General features: G+C 40.5%; 1 protein-coding gene across 2 annotated transcripts in view; it reads right to left on the bottom strand.

Moving 5' to 3' along the window:
* The window catches only part of zgc:171482 (zinc finger protein), a 60,521-nt gene extending 41,864 nt beyond the window's left edge, over window positions 1-18,657 (bottom strand). The window contains exons 1-2 of one of the 2 annotated variants that reach the window (XM_067610101.1): window positions 17,913-18,657; window positions 4,020-4,136 (exon numbers count right to left, since the gene is read on the bottom strand). In XM_067610101.1, coding sequence (XP_067466202.1) covers window positions 4,020-4,136; window positions 17,913-17,957 — 162 coding nt within the window. In that variant the 5' untranslated portion in view covers window positions 17,958-18,657. Of the gene's footprint in view, window positions 1-4,019; window positions 4,137-9,926; window positions 10,056-17,912 lie in introns of those variants that run through there. The other variant, XM_067610102.1, reaches the window with a different exon arrangement.
* Between the last annotated feature and the right edge of the window lie 535 nt (window positions 18,658-19,192).

The raw sequence follows: 19,192 nt of genomic DNA, 5'->3' as shown, positions 1-19,192 counted from the left end.
TTTTGCTTGTGGACAAAAAAAGAAATTTGAAGACATCACCTTGGACTTTGGGAAACGGTGACTGACATTTTCCAGAATTTTCTAACATTTTATGGACCAAACAACAAATCGATAAATCGAGAAAATAGTTGACAGATTAATCGTTAGTTGCAGCCCTACACACCACACAGGCAACTGTTACGCCCAACGCTCATTTTTGTTCCCGACGCCGTGTTGGGTTTGGTTACTGGGCTGAAATTGTTCAGCCTGAATTTGGTGCAAGAGGCACAGATGAAACTGAAAAGGGTGAAATCCCTCTGACCTTAAATCCAGGCTTAATTTCAGGCTCATTTTTGATGTAACGCAATCCCACTTCAGGGGCCAGTTGCACCAGTTAGATGTACACCCGTTCGTAAGACTAGGCTGGACATAAAATGTGCCTTTAACCCTTACGTAGAATTAATAGGCTATCTGCTGCACCATCTAGGTGTAGTTCTACATACATACATTGTCTAGTTTGCAACACACTCCAGCTTTCACGGTTTGTTCGCGCTGTGGTTCCCACGGTCCTCCCCATGCAGAGGAGCGCATGAAGGAGCAGCATGAACCAGCAGTTCAACTCAAGATTTTAGTAAACTGAACTCAGTTTAGTGAATTTAACCTACCTTGAACGGAGTAGTAGTTTATAAAGGTTCATGCAAATTTCCTAATTCATGTTTTCTTTGGTGTTTGCTTTGCCATTAAAAAATATATTAAACTGGCAGAAATTTGAAGAGTCTAGTTTGACGTCCACCCTGTCCTGTCCTGACGTCCTGCTTTTTCTTATTAGTTATGGCATTGTTCTGTTTGCATGCTAAAATATGCATATACTTACTCTAGAGTTCAATATTTTTTCTGGTTTCACAATATGAGTAGTTTAATTTTCTGAGCAGGTTGTAGATTTCAGAAGAAATGCAGCCCCACCCGCCCAACCCTGCATGACTTCTTCTGCTTTCTGGGAACCATCATCAGCCAGGACCTCAAGTGGGAGTTGTACATCAGCAGCCTCACCAAGAAGGCTCAGCAGAGGATGTACTTCCTGTGGCAGCTGAAGAACTACAACCTGCCAAAGGCAATGATGATGCACTTCTACACTGCCATCATTGAATCCATCCTCACCTCCTCCATCACCGTCTGGTAAGCTGCTGCTACTGTAAAGGACAAAAGCAGACTGCAGCGTACTGTCCGATTTACCGAAAAGGTGATCAGATGCAATCTGCCGTCCCTCTAGGACCTGCATGCCTTCAGGACACTGAGGCAAGCAGGAAAGATCATGCCCAACCTCTCCCACACCGGACAAACTTTTTGAAACGCTCCCCTCCAGCAAGAGGCTGAGGTCTGTCAAGACCAAAACCTCATGCCACAAGAACATGTTTCTTCCTGACTGCAGCCGGACTCATCAACAAGCCCCGGGATCCCCACTGACACGGACTCAACCCCCCCCTTCCCCAACATGAACATTACACGTTACACATGCCACAATCTCTCATTTGCACTTCAGTGATCTTTGATCCTACATGGTGCATTACATTAACGAAACTCCTGATCAATATCCTCTACATTCATTCCATTCTCATCTATTTAATGTTTAAAATTCAATCTGTAGCTGCTCCTCTCACCAGAATATATTCTATATTTTATATGTTACATTTTATTTTATGGTAAATTCTTCTTTTGTATATTATTTAGGGCCTCTTAATTTTGTGTGTAATTTTGATTGTATATCTTTGACCGCTACGCACCTTAACAACACCAAGTCAAATCCCTCGTATGTAAACTGAGTACCTACTTGGCAATAAAGCTGATTCAGTCATTTGTAATCTATTTGTTGGCGCCAGTAAACATGGAAACTATCACTGCGGCAGCATGTGTCAGCGTGGACGTGCACCGTCTACGCTGGACGTAGCGCCTAGTCATAGTTTTAGATGGTGCAACAGGGGTAAATATTTATCACAAGGCTGGATGTAGCTAAGCCCGGCGTACGGCTTAAACCCAACTTTATTACATCCAACTGCTGAAACTGGCCTCAAAGGCTTTGAAGCTGACTAAAGAAGCACTTAAGTTGACTATAAAGTCACTTGAAGGTCACTTGGATTGACTAAAGCCATTTGGCCATCGTGGGTAAAAAGAAGCATCAGTGTCACATTAGGGTACAGATATATCCTTTTTGAACAAGGCTTCAAAAAAGGGCACCACGGTACTCTGAGCAGGCCCCTTTTTCAATCCTCTGTATTTTTGTAATCCTCAATGATCTCTTTTCTTTAGTCTAAAGGGCCATCCACACCAAGAACAATAACTATAATGATAACTATAAATATATAGTTTTAAAAATTGTTCTAACTGGATTAGATGGTGGAGTCCACACCGCAACTATAGCGACAACGACAGTGGCAATATCGTTGGAATCACTTTCAGAGCGATTTGATGAACGATAGAAACACTGATGCCAATCAAAATCCATCCTCTAAACCATATGGCAAGACAAAATCTCCATCTAGTCTGACATTTCCAGTAAAACTTCAAAACTGCATATGTCATCTTAATTCTGGAAACTGACTGATGACTTTATTTTAATGTGGGTTTGCTGCTTTCTCACCATGGACTGACACACTGTAAATTAGAGCAGAATGACAGCCAGAGGTGATTTCTTTAGATAGGTTTATCTCTCTATATTATACAATGATGCTGGAACTTTGTTCTCAACTATAATGTAAAAAAATGACAAAGTTAGCAACCCTTTTAGGCTTCCATCCATTCTCATACCATGTGTCCGTGCCACAGCGCAATAAAAGCTTGACATCTCTGCATTTTTGCGCATCGCGCTTCAGTGTCCGCTACCGTCAGTCAGTGCAGTTTGGTCTGTAAATACACAGCAACTAGTGTCCTGAAATACTTCTGAGCAACACATTGAATCACCACCTGCCTGTGAGCCCATACCCCTCTGGTTTTCTTATTCTTTCTCTGGGCAATATACAGCAGTAACAAGTCATCAATATCCATTTTCCTAAGCTGCTGACACAGCTGGAGCACACAATGCGTGCTTGGCACCACTGTTTACAGAACATTATCGTTCATAAGTGTGGATGCTCACATTGTTATCATTATAGTTATTGTTATGGTTATAGTTCTTGGTGCCCTTTAATCCGTTGTCTGTTGTCTTTAGTCTGTTTTACTATGTGAATGAAATGTGCTCTACAAATAAAGTTGCCCTGCCTTGCCTTGGCTCCTGTCCTCACTGACCCTATAATCTAACATTAAAAAACCTCCATCCAATGATTTCTTTCCGTGTCTCCTTGATCTACTGACTTCTTCAGAGACCTTTTGTGCGTTAAGGGTGACACTGAAGAAACACAGTGACTCAGCTCGCCCATTTGGGCGAGCAACTCAAGGCTGTGTGTTTTTGTCTGACTTGGGTTTAGAGACAGAAATAGATTACTGTTAAGTGGGGTTGGTACACATGCATGCAGACACATACACACTGTCGTTGTCCCTGCTTAATTCTCTCCAGATAAGGGTCTTGTCCTCATTAGTGTGCTTGTTAATCTCAATTGTGCCTTATAATCAAGGACGACCTCAATGCAGTACACACACATAAGCGCACATGCACACATGTGCACACTCACACATACATCCTAGTTAAATAATGCACAGGGCCGATGGCCATTCATTAAATTACTCTTGGGGAGTCTGCTGAGAGGACTACATTAAAACAAAAAGTGCGTGTGTTTGTTTTTGTGCGAGTCAGTGGCATTACCATGCTGCATTAAGTCTATGTATAATGGATGAGCACTGTTTTGAACGGCACAAGCACAAATTGGTACAAATAAGCCTAATGCAAAGTGTACAGTGCAGGAATCTGCCTGTCAAAGCAGTAATCATAGCATTTTTTGTTTTGTGCACTCATTCGTCGGTGTGTTTCTTTACTTGGCATGTGTATGTTTAGTCCTGACAAAACGAGGAAGCAGAAAAAAATTCCTCCAAACTGAGAGGAGACGACTCACCTCATAGTGTGCAGTGCGCTGGGACTCGGAGATGAGCTGGGCATTGCAGATGTTACAGTAGCTCTCTGTGAACAAGCCTCCATCCACGACGCCAGCAGACTTCATCTTCATCTGAGACTACACAAACACACACCCACCCAAACATACGCAAATATGAATATGATTAAAATGCAGAATGGAATAAAATGTCAGTGAACCTTACAGTATGTGTTAGAGGTGCATGAACATGCATGTGTCTCATCTCAATGCAGAAATGGTTTTCCTTTAGAACGACAGACTCATCATGACAGTTCAGCCCAAAATATGTTGATCTTCTGTCAGAATATCCTCTCATGGATGATTTTGGCTCCAGTCTCGGAAACAATAGCCTAAGGCTCTGGCTTGAGTTTTTGCATTTCATTTTGCATTACATTTTTAGGAATCATTAAGAAACATTGATCATTCTTCCTTAAACTTTCTTGATCTTGCAGTAAGAAACAAAAAGATTGACCTTCAATTGGGATCGTATTTAGACCCTTTTCTCTGAATAACACCTGTGCTTTTCCTACCATGACGAGAAAATATCAGCTATGAAAAAGGGATATATCTGGACTTGGTGATGGCCAAGAACAACCATTGGTTTAAGCTCTTCTCTGTGGTTTTTGTACACTGGGCTCTAGTAAGTAACAATCACAAAATGTCTTACCAATTTACTGTACACTTGCTGTTTTAAATTTTGACTTTAAATTTTGAAAGCTAATAAAATGCTTTCCCCTGAGACGCAGGAAATAATAATGCTGTAAAGGGAATAGTACAGCCAAGAGCAACTTTGTCTAGGATTACAGTCTCTGAAGTAAACTGTTAAAAGGTCTCTGGCAAGATTTTCCTGGTGAGAAATGGTGTCATAAAACCGTGTCAGTGCTGGGATTGCCCAACCAGTAAAACCATGGAGACCTGAGCATCCCACTGGGAGCTGTGGCTGTGGATTCTTAACAACCTGGCAAGCAGTGTTTTCGTTCGCTTTTGTACTGAGTACCATAATAGAAAACGGTTTAATGATGTGCTCTGGGGTCTTGTGTTCAATTTTCTATTCTCTTCATTATGTGTGCCCAGTAGGCAGTACTCTGACAGGGTTAGAGTGAGTAACGGGTCTGTAGGGAACGGTCCAGGAACATCAACCGTTAAACTGGAGGAGATCTTTGCCGCAAGGATGCGACAGGACGGGGAGCTTGCAGGGGTAAAGTGCTTCATTGCCCAAGATACATGGATGCTGTAGAGGTCAGCTCCAATAACTCTGAAAGAATAAGTCCTTTGATGTGTCTTGATAATCGCAGGGTGAGTGATAAAATCAGACAAAATCTACTCCATGTGTCAGCAGGGAAATATTGTGACAGGAATTGGTATTCTTTATCTCTGGCCCAGTGTATAATTACCTTTAGCCACTGCACACACTCAAATGTGGAGGCGCACACACCTTTACACACAAAGTAGAAGACTGGTAATTACCCCTGTCTTTTCTCCTTGTCTGTTTAGTGCACCCAGGACCTTCCAATTAACTACAGACATGCTGTATAGACACGTCATCCATTATCTACTTGACCCTACAGTTCGACTCTCAGACCTGAAAATTAAATGGAAACGCAGATACATTTGATTTAGAGCGACACGCTTTATCGTTTCCAATACGCTATTTGTGTAAAATATTCATTCATAAAAGTCACTGATGACAAGCTGGAAACTTGTTTTGTCTAGAGGCATTATTACCTCCACTATTTGAAGTGTCCTGCGAGACACGATGGAACAGAGATATTTAGCAAACTGACACATTAAATTTGCTGCCGAACAGGTGCCCTAGAAATTTTGCAGCAAGAAAAAAAAGACCTTGTGCTGTCTGTCTGGACGTCAGCCAGGCAGAGGCAAGTCTGTCTTTTAATCATCCGGCTAATTATAAGTGATTGTGACTGCAGAAATATCCGTATCTTCCTAATATCTCTATTACCTCTGATTATTACATGCAAGATGGGAGATGTAGACTAATTAATAGAGACAATCTGTTGGTGAGATTTAATAGAATGGCAGGCCCAACGAAGCGAAAAGATGGAGAGACAGATAGTGGGAAAATAATGAAAGAGGGAAAAAAAGAGCGTGGGGAGGGAAGGAGAGGTTTATAATTGGTGCACTGAACGTGATATCTTCATGTTTCAAGGGTTTAGAGTTAAAAGTGGTTTTATTCTCACCAAATTAAACCAGAGCAGTTGTTCATGGACTGTTACTGTATGTCATCACATCCCGTTTTTAATTTATTCCATCTTTAGCATCAATTTTGAAACGAGCACGAACCACAAATAGGCATGTACACATATACATATTCAGTATCAGCAGACAGTTCAACTTCAGTTCATCTTTTAATTACATCTTTATAGTTCAGCAATCTACGGTAGAGTTCCAGTGTAATTTGCATCTTCACTCAGATGCATTCAGAGGTCACTATATAATTGATGATGACAGAAGTGTGTAATAAATAGAGAGTGGTTGTATAAAGTCAATAAATGCAAGCAGAGGCTGATAAGAATTCAGCAATCAGAAATTTAAAGGCCCTGAAAACCTTTTTTCCCAATCAGGCTTTGACAATGAGTTATTTAGTCCTATGTAAGCACAAAAAATATCCGTCAAAGTTAGAACAATTTTGATTATTTCACATCAGACATTAATCTGTTCTGTTTTGTCAGCGCTGTTCGAAATTGGTGTGAAGGCACTGTCACATTGTGTACTGTGCACCAATCAGGATTTAGCCCTATTGGATTCAAAATGAGACGACAGCTTGTGGGGTTTTTTTGTTGTGTTGTCAATCAAATCTGATCAAATCACACCAACACAGTCTTGAGTAAGCAGATGAGTTTGGGTTTTGAGTATTAAAATCTTACAAAATAATACTTGAGGATATTTTTTTTCAACTTGGGTCATTGGTTATAATACAATAAATAATACATAAAGTAAATAGAAATAGAAATAGAAATATACATAAAGATCCCATCCAGTGATATTGTAAGATATATAAAAATACTTAGCTTGTAATAATAATAATGTAATGTAATGTGTTTTTTCTACAATAAAAGACCATTTACCTAATTAACATCCTTAAAATTACATCTACTCCTTCTCCCTCATTGAAAATTCAGAGCTGATGAACTGATGAGCTAATTTCAATTTACTACAAGAAACTTTTAACTGATTATCAAACAGTCTCATGATGCCTCTGATGCATCTATATGACCTACATAAGCAAACGAGACCATCAGCGAGAAGATTGGCTATTTCTATATTGCTATTCTAAATGCCCGCCGCTGGGTCGGGTTCCCTGCGAAATCAGATGAAACAATTTACGGCACGCCGATGAGAAGAGCCTGTTTGCATTACATGTAGCATTGTAGCATGAGGAAGTACAAAGACCTTACTAGGACAAGGGGAGGACATTTCTCTTTGTTTGATAACGTTAAAAGTAAAGTTACCAATTTGTTGTCGGCTTCCCGACTAATTTTTAAAAAGATAAGAGAAAAAGAGAGAGAGAGCTGAGAACACTAGTGAGAGCCAGAGAGAGAGTGAATGGAGAGAGCGAGTGAGCGGCGGTGAAGCGAGAACAAAGGAGTGAATCTGAGAAATATAACATTATTTTCTGATTGTTTCACAGCGGTTACGTTCTAAAGCACAAATAAATACGCCCACACCTCCGCACAACCCTTTGGGAAGGTGCTGCATTGCCGGATTTGGTGGTGAATGCAGCGTTACATGTAACCTGGGTGCATGAACGGTACTAAAACAAACTTTACTTTGTTTCACCATCGTCATATTACAATTATTAATCTTACATCGCCACAAATAGATATATCACCTCATCGCTATGCATCCTGCAAACAGCTGTGTTTAAAAAAGAAAAATGGCTTTACGACACGAGGCGGCAGTGCTCATGGGAAATGCAGTCTTTGCTCTGGGAAAACACTACCGCTTTTGTCCACAGGGGCTGCTAAAATCAACACACAATGAAAGTTACTTGTAGTAACTTTAAAAAGTTTAACTGCTGGGCAAAAGATGTCTCCTACTTCACTGTAAAGTCCATTCTCAGTATTTGTGCACTGGAGGCTTCAAGTTTCCACATCACACTTCTGTCAGTTGCATTCTGGACCATGATTCGCTTCCAAACTAGTTGTGATGTCCCAAATCAAGCTCCTGGGTACACGACTTAAACTTGATGAGCACAGAGAGGCTTTTCCTTTCAGCAGATGAACATAAAAACAGTGTCAAACTATGCACATACACCATTCTGCACAGTGAAGCTCAAACATCCAACTAAAGGAACAATAAGCAAAACACATTTTTAAGTAGACGGGGACTTGAAACTGAGTTCTCAGTGTGAAAATATACACTGTACAAACTCAAGCAGACGTAGGATTTCAAAAACTAGACGAGTCTTAGCGAGTGCATGAAAAATCGAAGCCATCTGAAGACAGAATGAACCTTAAGGGGATTCTCTTTTAAGACCACATCAAGTATTTAACATAGATGTGAATTCTATGCCCTCCCTGAAATCTCAGCCTCTGGCCCACTATTCATTAAAATGCTGGCACTGAATTGGTTGTGGCTTTTGTACTTTTCTAATAACCACTTAGGCTGTTTTCCGTTGCCTGGGCTTAGAATGTTAATTAGTTTGTAATATTACTTTTCACTAGATAGCTGTGTACTAAATGAGAGCCCTATTGTATTGACAGACACTAGTGTTATTACAAATACATTCTCAGGTCTCTCATGGCCTGAAAACACCTCTTCATTGGTAAAATGCATACTGCAGAACAAGTGCATAAAGACGGAAATGTCTAACACACTTGTATAGGACAAGAGATAGAGACATATGGATAAAGAGAGAGAGAGAACAGCAGGTGGTTGCTGCAGCGGGGCTCCTTTTAAGTTCCTTCCTTCCTCTCCTCCCTCCTCAATCTATCCCTTTCTGCTCCATCAGGAGGGTAACTGCTGTGAACTGGACTTTTTGTCCCCCCCGCCCTATCTCTTTGCACTATCCTATATTTCCTATCTCATCTGAAATGAAGTGCTCCCCTGATTTAACTATCAAATTATGCATACAGACAATGAAATATTGACACCAGCCTTTGAGCCAATGACCTGTCTAATGAGTCACTAGTGGGAATAACAAGAGAAAGGGTTGCAGGGTTAATATTATGGAACCTCGTATCGCAAAGGCACTCTGCCGTGTCACTTTGATGTTTCACATTACAAGTTTTTTTTCTCTGTTTCGCTCTTGGTAATGTAATCTTTCCGAACACGGTCTTCCCCCACTTGCACTCGCTCCAAGATTAACAACCCTCCCCTTTGTACAGTAGCAATCAAAGGTACTAGACTGAGGGAATAAAGTCTTCAAAGGAATCGGAGGCTGAGTCTGACTCCAAATTCACATTCATTCTGTTTGCACTGCAGGAGCTTCCTTTGTACTATTTGTGCTAAATACTGAAGATACACAAACTCAAATACGGCCAGGGTACAAACACACAAGTCTCTCTGTGCAGTATAAAACTAGACGCTAAAAGCTAAATCATCCAAAATGAGTGACACAAATATGAGATCATGGTTCCTGTCAGCTCACCAGCGTTCATTTCATCATACGAAGAGGGGGAAATCTATAGGAAGACACACAGTATGGTCTCAGGCACAGAATAATGCACACTTAATGCCAAGGTCACGTCGCACACTCCTCCCCCTGAGTCAGTGTGTGTGTGTGTGTGTGTGTGTTTTTATGACTCCTTCTCTCCCATTTCTCACTGTTTGTTGTGACCCAAATTCTATCTTTGAGATATGCTCCTCTCTGAGTTACAGTATGTATGAAGCATCTAGATATTGACAGGCAAAAACAGTAGGACATACAATGCAGCAGTCAGACGATGCTCTCCATCTCTGTCTCTGTTTCCCTCTCGTCTCTTCCGTCTCTTTTCTCTCCCAGTGGTGGAATTATGGCCTTGAGGGCAGGGATTATTCATGAGGCTAGACTTATCTACTGTTGAGAAAAGAACAGCAGATAAGCTACTGTATTATGCACCTTACTACTGGAATAAATTGCAATGCAATTTGAAGTTAGACACATCCATTCAACTGAGGAATACTTATTCACATTATTCATAATATGTGAGGTGTGTATATGCTCATACAGTATGTGCATTGAAAGAGTTACTGTATTAGTCGCTGTAATGATTCCTCATCTCTATACTGGTGGTGAAGATGCCCCCGATGTAAGTGATGGGGGATAAAATCCAGTTATTATTCTGTAAAAATGTATTCCAAAATTTAGCTGCAGCTAAAGTTAGTTAGTTTCCAAAGTTACTTTTTTTGTAAATTCCCCCTTTTTGTTTCCACAGACAGTGTTTCCTTGCTGAGCTGTGGCAGAGGGATCATGAAACAAAGAGGGAATTTTGTACTTAAAAGATTTTAACTTTGGAAGATACCCATTTGATTTGTCTCAGACTGCTGAAGCCTCATATTACCTTCAGTTGAACTTGCATGTGTTTTTTTGCACAAAATGACGACAGTGGATTCGGTTTCCCATCTCTTTCATTGGAATTGTGTGAAGGAATGCATCTCTTAATGATCAGTACGGACAAGATGAACAATTAAAACGACCAGTAACTCTTGAAATGTACGTACACCGACCCTTAGGTGGTTTAACTTCTCACCTTGCTGCAATGATGTACTCCAGGATGTGGTCAGTACATCCTGACATCATTGATGCTGGGTGTGGTCAGAGGTGCAACACTTAAAACAACATAAGAGGGCGTTAAAATGCTGCTTTTTGGCCTAAAATGTAGTTATTCTGTCAGTCATAATTTTGCCAATTTTAGACAACGTTCTTGTATGGCTGCTTATTTAGACAACGACATTTGACGCACCTTCATTTTTTGAATGAAAAAGTTGTTTGTTCTCAAAAGTAAGGAATAAAACATATTGTTTTCGTATTTAAACTCACGTATTATATTGAAACTACTATCAAAACCTTTTACTCAGCCCAAAATAGTGTACATACCACTTCCTCTGATCCATTCCAGTCATATTCATAACATATTATAATGAAATAATATAGCAATGTTGAAATCCTTTGTTACAAATGGTAGAGATACAAGAAGAGTTCTTTGTGGTACTTTGTTGAGTTTATAGAGTCCAAAAAACATTCGCTGCCCATCTGAGCATAAATGAGATCGAATGCATCTCTCTCCCCGGGCCATTAGTTGTTAATGGTATTAATAGCAGATCTATCGCTTTAGGCCACAATATCGATTCATTAGAGGGTGAACGAAGACTATTTTCACAGGCAAAGTTAGGTTTCCCAGTTTAATCGAGCACATCTCTGCCTCCCTGTGTGTATATGGGTGTGTGTGTGTGTCTGCGTGTGTTCAGTAACAGACTTTAGGCAAACTGAGTTAATGGGGGGAGACAAAAGGCAGGCTGAAGTTTCAACGGAGGGCTGTTATGTTACTGTAACATATGGGGATGGCAACAAAACTGTTGGGGTCTATCAGTTCCATTTGCAACTTTTACTTTGGCACTTTTTCTTCAGTTGTTCTTATCCTGTTTTATGTGACTTTCCTTTCCCTTCCATCTTCATGTTTTCCCCTTGAAAGCTGTAGGACAATAACAGACTAAGCAATGTCCTGGTTTTTCTGCACCGAACACCCACATTCAATGTCTCAGTCTCTGTTTTTGTCGCCTCAATATTAGACAGACACTCACAGACACAAACACACAGACACTCTTCGGTTGGCGACGAGTGAAACGAGGATCAGAGCACCTGAGAATACACTTATAATTCAATATTTTCATGAATGTGTTTTCCTCAACCCAAACAAAAAACTCACATTAGCAAAATTCTTTTCCCAAGTAGCGTATGTATCGTACCAATGGGGAGATTTCCCATGAGGCGCCATGCAAGTCAACACAACAGACACACATTACCTTTGAGAACGAGCTTCGAGCTTTGAGTGAGACATATAAATAATAAATTTAAAAGGTATTGGAAAGAAAAATAAAAAAAGTATAAGGAAGAAATCAGGCATTAAATTGCAATAAGCAGAACAACTGAGGTGACGAGCCAAATAATGCTTTGTAATGACTTTCCTGTCTCCATATCTCGGAATCCTCTCTCTCCCCTCTCTCTCTCTCTCTCTCTTTCTCTTTGTCTCCATTATTGAATTGATATGACTGCAAACAGCTAATTTGCATTATGACAATTTCTCCCTTACTAATTAGAAAAATAAGCTCCTTGTTCGGTGGCACAAAAGGCTCGACCAATTAGAATATCACACAGCGTAATTCATTTGAATACCTCCCACTTGCTGTAAGTCTGCTGGTTTGACTACAAAGCAGGTATATAAATAGTTTCGGTACAATACGGCTGAGAGTTAATGATACATTTCCGTCTTTAGGGGACGTGTACACAAGCGTCCTTGTAGTATCAACTGTCAATCACAGATCTCCAATTTTATGTATGTGCGTTACAGAGTGTCAGTCTGTCATTGTGTATGTACAGTGTGTTTGCTTAGCTAAGTGTGAGTTGGTTTACCTGCAGGGATCCCCACAATAAGCCCGAGGTGACAGGGAGCTTATTAATGCACCTGGCATGGAGGCATGTGCCTGCCTGCAGGTATGTGTGTGTATGAAATATTTTACAGTGTCGAAAGCTCACAAATACACCCTTGATTGATTGCAGCTGCATACATGCTGCATAACCTGCTGTGTAACTGGGATTGAATAATTCAAGGTCAGATTTAATGCAAAGCAACTAGTGTTAAAGGACTGACTGCTGTGATGACAACTAATTGCGCTTACCTTTCACACTGTGGAGATGTTTGTTTATTCAGTTTGCTGATAGCTGTGTTCTCTAACAGTAGTGTCATAACAGTGAAGGGTTTGATTTTGGCTTTAAGGTTAAACTGAGCTTGTTTTTTGGCCCTTGAGTGTGTGTTGGAGAATACTGTTTCCAGCAAACTGGAGCTACAAAAACAGAGAAGCAATCAATGGCACTGATCATGGCAATCAACTGTCATGATCACACAAAGGAAACACTGTAAGGTCCATGTTGAACATAGCCCGAAAAGAAAGGTGGTGCTAAATCTTTGAACTATTTTAAGTAAATCAATCAAGATCAAATAAAAACAACACAAAAAACCCCACTTTGGAATGAAACAACTCGTACAAACCGCTGCCTGTTTCAGTCACGTAAGCTCCCTTCCGCTTCCTTCGCCATTCGATTCAAAACATGAATATTTTTCTAAATACGAGCATGAATTTGATAAGGGAATTGAATATGAGAGGGCTGTGTTTGTGTATTCTCTCCTCCAGAAATATTCTCAAGAAAAGCCAGAGAGGCCAACAGCCTGTACACAAACTGCACAGCACAGATTTTTACAATAGAGCAGCAAGTCATATAGTAACCACATGCACACACTGCTTCCATTTACAAAGACAGCATGCGACAACATACCGTGCTGCGTTCATGTACTGTGTAAATTCTGACCTAAAACACATGCACAGAAAGGGAATATGCTATTGATATGTATGAGCTTAGACTGCATGCTGTGATAGTGCATCACACACACACACACACACACACACTGGCATGAACTAAATAGGGCATGACCTTGCAGCACCTAGGAAGCTACGATCAAGTGCTTCTTCATCCTGCATCTACTCCTTGGTACAAGAGTGTTTGTGAGATTGCCTGAGAAGTTTTGTGAAGGTGAGTCACCCGTTTAGACAAATTCAAAGGTGGAGTAAGGTGAATCCTACATCTGATGAGCAGATTTTCGCCTCTCATTCACTAATGTACCCACAATATCCCCTCTCTCCTTCAATCATGCCCTCCCTATCTGGCACCGGGCCAGTTTCCGAGCCTGGTGATGGAGCAAAAGAAAATTGATTTCTAAAGAGCTCTGTCTCCTATGCCTGGATATGAAACCAGTTATTAGTCTAACACTGATATTAACATAACATGACAACCGTGTCAAGATATATATTAAAGATGTCTCTCTTGCTCCCGCTGAGAGATACGTGAAATGGGCTAAAAATGATAAACTGCCACTTGTTCAAAGCATACCAAATTATTATCAATACTACGCTATTGTGCTGATATCTGCTTTGTTTGAGAGAAAAAGAAGCACAAAAAGCTTTTTGGAAAAAGGTTGGCATGGCACTGATGCTGCTATGAGACAGACACACTCAATATCCTGATCGTGTAGACAGGCACAGCGGGCGGTTCCATATTAGTTATTATGCAGCTATTAATGAATGTACACTAAAGAAAGGTCAAATGGCCCACACACTGATGCACGCGTACACACACACACGCACACAAACACACACACACACGCACACACATGCAAAGACTCGCATGCACGCAGTCAGCAGAAAGGTCACTGCATACGGTGTGCGAGAAAGAGATATTTGAAGAAGATGTGCTGCCTGTTGCTATGGAGCAGCCCTTGAGGAAAACATACACACACACACACACACACACAAAGGCACACACCTACACACAATGCTCTATCAATCTTATAGAAACTAGAGCAATCACATGCCTGTGAACAGAAATGTGAGCGCGCACACGCGTATATGCACTCGCTCAATCAATCCTTGTCCTATTAAGAAAAGAGGAAAGCGAGGAAGCAGCAGCCACTTTTCAAGAGCATCACTGCATCAATTATTGCTCTCGGACTGTGTGTGTGTGTGTGTGTGTGTGTGTGTGTGTGTGTTATTCTTTGCATGTGTGTATACGCTTTATTTGTATGTACAAAAGGAAAGCAGGCACTTTTCAAGAACAACATTGCTTCCCCGTTTTATTCCTTTAGGACTGGGTAAATTATGCCAGTCGGTTAATCAGATTCTCCCCCATAGTTCAGCACCTCATGAGAGACACAGACAGAGACAGAGGAGAGCAAAAGAGGCTCAGAGCTCGCAACATCTTTTTTTAATTTTTGCAAATCTTAAAATTTTCACAAATTACCTGTTAAGTTGCTCTACAGTGCAGTACGTGGGAGTTGGCATAAATACGAGAGAGTTTGCAACCAACAATTAGTTTTATTTCAAATTATTCCGCCAATTAGTGTCCTCATTGATTGATGAAGTGCTTGTTCAACAAAACACTACGAAAACAGTGATTAAAAATTCCCATCCCAATTTATGACAGTCCCAGGTTACATCTTCAGATGTCCTGTTTTGTTCGACCAACAGTCCAAAAACCTAAAAATGTTCAATTTACTATAATATAAAGTAAAGTTCTCACATTAGAGAACCTGGAAGCACTGAAAGTTTGGCTATTTTTGCTGCAGATTCATTTTCTGTCAATCAACTACATCAATTAATCGACTAATCATTGCAGCTCTACATACAGTTCTGTCGCTATTACATCATCTTTACAGTGTTACCACATACACTACAAAACTTAATCAGGACATAATAGTAAAACATAAAAAAACACTTTCTTTAGCTGTAACTAAATTGAATATGGTGTAGAGCTGAAATGACAAGTTGATTTAACAACCAGTTGATCTACAGAAGTTCATTTGTCAACCGTTTTGATTCATTGTTTTCAGATTTTTTTTAAGGAAAAATGCTCAACATTTGCTGATTTGCATTGCCTTACATGATAGTAAAATTCATTTGTTTGGGTTTAGAACTTTTTGTTCTGACAAAATAAACATTTTAAAGAGTTGTGATGGGCATTTTTCACTACTTTCTGACATTTCATAGACCAAACATCAACAACGTATTTGGCAGATTAATGTATAGTGAAAAAGTTGCAGTCCTAATATCTCTAGCCCCCCAGCTGTAATAAGTGTATAAGGTGCATTTAATGTTTATTCTATTCTGTTCTGGCTCTGAGACACCCTGCCGCCCTGTCTGCTGCAGTGACCTGAAGTACAGTAGAAGTCAGTGCAGGCAGAATCGATCACAGCCCAGAACTGAAGATCTCTTGTGCTGACTTGTGATCAATAACGGTATGTAAACAGAGCACGAGGCCTCCGCTCAGCACAGGCAGTTGGGCTACATGTGGAAAAATAGACCCAGTGCAACTCAGTGGAAAGTACAGACAGTAGTGAGTGGACTATATATTTATACCTAGATATTTAGGGATAGCCTGGCGATAGGCAGGCGGGTGCTTTGAAAAAGCCCTAAGCTGGCATCATCCTGTCGCAGACACCCAGTACGAGGCCGACTGGACATTCTTCCCAAAGTGACAAATACTTGCAATGAGATGGCTTCCAACGAGATGGATCAGAGCCAGTGAAACTAGATGCAGTGAGTACCAGAACTAATCCATATTTTATCTGATGTGCATCTCATTTTCCGATTTCACAGAAAGTCATTATTGAAAGGGCAGGGCTTGGATTTTCTATGCAATAAAAGTCCCAGAATCTAATTCAAACTGTAGAGACTTGCCAGTAAGTTCAACTTGCTCTAAATTCATGAGAATAACAGTAGGGCCGAAATGATTAGTCAATTAATCCTTTAATTGTTTGCCAGAAAATGTATCTGAAATGATGTTAATAATCAGGCGATCATTTAAAGTCATTTATCAAGCAGAAGCTCTCGACTACTCCCTGGTTCAGGTTTCTCTGATGTCAGGATTTTATGATTTTCTCTGTGTTTGTATCATTGTAATAACTGATTATCTTCAGGTTTTTGGGCCGTTGGTTGGATAAAATGAGACATAATCAAAAGGTTGGTGGTTCGATCCCCAACTCCTCCTATCCACATGTCAAAGTGTCCTTGAGCAATAAACAGAACCCCAAATTGCTTCCAGTGGTCTTGACAGTACGTTGCATGGTAGCTTGCCACCATCAGTGTGTGTGTGTGTGTGAATGAGAAACAAATTGTAAACCTCTATGGATAAAAGTGCTGTTTATGAATGCAGCCCATTGATATTTACAGACATTACCTTGGACTGTGGGAGCCTGGGACAGACATTCCTAACTACTTTTTTTGACATTTTATAGATCAAATGACTAATCGGATAACCAATCAAACACTAATGGACAAAACATAGCTGCAGCCCGACACTTCACCAGCTCCACACCTCATGGTCAACATCCCAACACAGTCTAGAAACACAGACCTAATAGATACTTCAAACTGCTTAATTCATGAAAAAAATATAGTATGCTGAAGAGGGAAACGTTTTTTTTAATATCATGCAACAGTAGATGCTGTGCATCAAAATATAGATCGATACATAAGCCTCAAACTTTATGGTATTTTTCCCCTAGATTAAAAAAAATACCACAAAATTTGGAGATGTTGCTGCAGACCACTGACACTCAACACTCCAGGTGTTACACCGTATTTGGTGACCCATCAGATTCTGTGACCTGCAGTGTTGAAAGAAGTACTCAGATCCTTTACTTAAATTTCAACACCACAATGTAAAATACTTCATTACGAGTATAAATCCTGCATTTAAAATCCTACTTAGAGTACTCAAGTAAAAGTACTAATTTTGCAGCCACCTTAAGTACATCGAGTACATTTAGCTGGTAATACTTCCACACTTTTACTTAAATAGGATTTTAAATTCAGGATTTTTACTTGTAATGAAGTATATTTACATTGTGGTATTGATACTTTTACTTAAGGATCCGAGTACCTCTTCCAACACTGCAGGTCACAGAATCTGATGGGTCACCAAATACGCTGTAACACCGGCAAGAAATCCATAGAAACAGGCTACTGAGTGATTTAAGGTGCCCGAAAGTTTGGTTATTCCGCTTGAAAAAGATAAAAGAATGATGCAGATGTATGAAGACGAGGTCAATGCCGGTCAATAATTCATCTGTTGAGCAGTATTTTAGTCCGGAGTCCATCACTCACCTTGCGCAGAGGCAGCGACTCCTCTTCACTGAACCCGACAACCATCCGCCAGCTGGCTCTTTGATCCTTTAACGCACCTGTACCGTAGAATCCGTCAAAACTTAACGGGAGTCCTGTCCGCGGTAACGCTGCTCTTCAGTAAAGATATTTTTGTTTATGTTTTATATTTAGTCGCAACGTCCCCCTCCAAAAAGAAAAAAAAAAGAAGAAAAAAAAAAAAGAAAAAGAAAAACTGCCTCGTGCTGCTCTGTCGTGACGCGCGTGTCCTCTAGCGACTCCTCTCTCCGTAGTACCGCGGAGGAAAGAAACGGAGCTCTGCCTCTGTTGATATCATCCACTACTACTCCCGAGCGAAAGGCACCGCGGACAGGAGGGAAAACAAAAACAAAGTAAGCTATCCCAGCGGCTAGGGAGGGAGGGAAGAAGAAGAAGGAGGAGGGGAAGACGGGAAGAAAGTGTGAGCAGCCTTCACACGGAGATGAATGAAAGACAGAAAGCGCTCTCGGCTCATCATACACTATGTGTGTGTGTGTGTGTGTGTGTGTGTGTGTGTCTGTGTGTGTGAGAATGCTCGGTTTGCAGAGTGAGTGAGTGGGAGCACTGGTCGAGTAAGTAGGTTTCCGCACAGTGCACCCACATGAATATCATCTTACATAAAATGAATAGAGAGACGGAGACAGTGTCCAAATTCCCTCTCTTATAATTATTGTAATATCGATGTAGTATTTCCATCATTAAGTTTTTATGCTGCAGTTGTGAGAATCATTTTGTCACACTCAGACATTATGTAATAGTATGGTTTTATTATGATATCTGTGTGTTGTTATTGTTATTGAAGTAGCCTTTGGTGGAAATATTGACCAGGTTATACCCCATGGCAGCCTGTGGTTTCCAACCTTGGGGTCAGGACCCCCCCAAGGGGTCGCAAGATAAACCTGAGACGTTGCTAGAGGATTAACAAGACAGAAATAAAGATGATAAAACATTTCTGCAACACAACATTGGCTTAACTTAACTACAACAGTTGTTTTTTCTTGTGATGTACTGGACTGTTTGAACTTTTCACACCAATGAAATGTGTGTTTTAAAAGGTTTTGCAAGCCTAAAAGGTTGAGAACTGCTGCAGCAATGTAGCCTATCCTCTGTGATTATGCTTATTCATCAGCCATACTTCTTGTGATGTGGTGCACCGTAGGTAGTGGGGGGTTCCTGCAGCCTTTTCCGACGTGCATTTGATTGAATGCAAGAAAGCATCCTGGACAGGTTGTCAGCCTTTTGGT

Source organism: Thunnus thynnus, chromosome 14 (genome assembly GCF_963924715.1).
Source record: "Thunnus thynnus chromosome 14, fThuThy2.1, whole genome shotgun sequence".
In the NCBI taxonomy this organism is placed as follows: domain Eukaryota; kingdom Metazoa; phylum Chordata; class Actinopteri; order Scombriformes; family Scombridae; genus Thunnus; species Thunnus thynnus.
The sequence above is the reverse complement of the archived record's forward strand: the minus strand, read 5'-3'. Positions and strand labels throughout refer to the sequence as shown.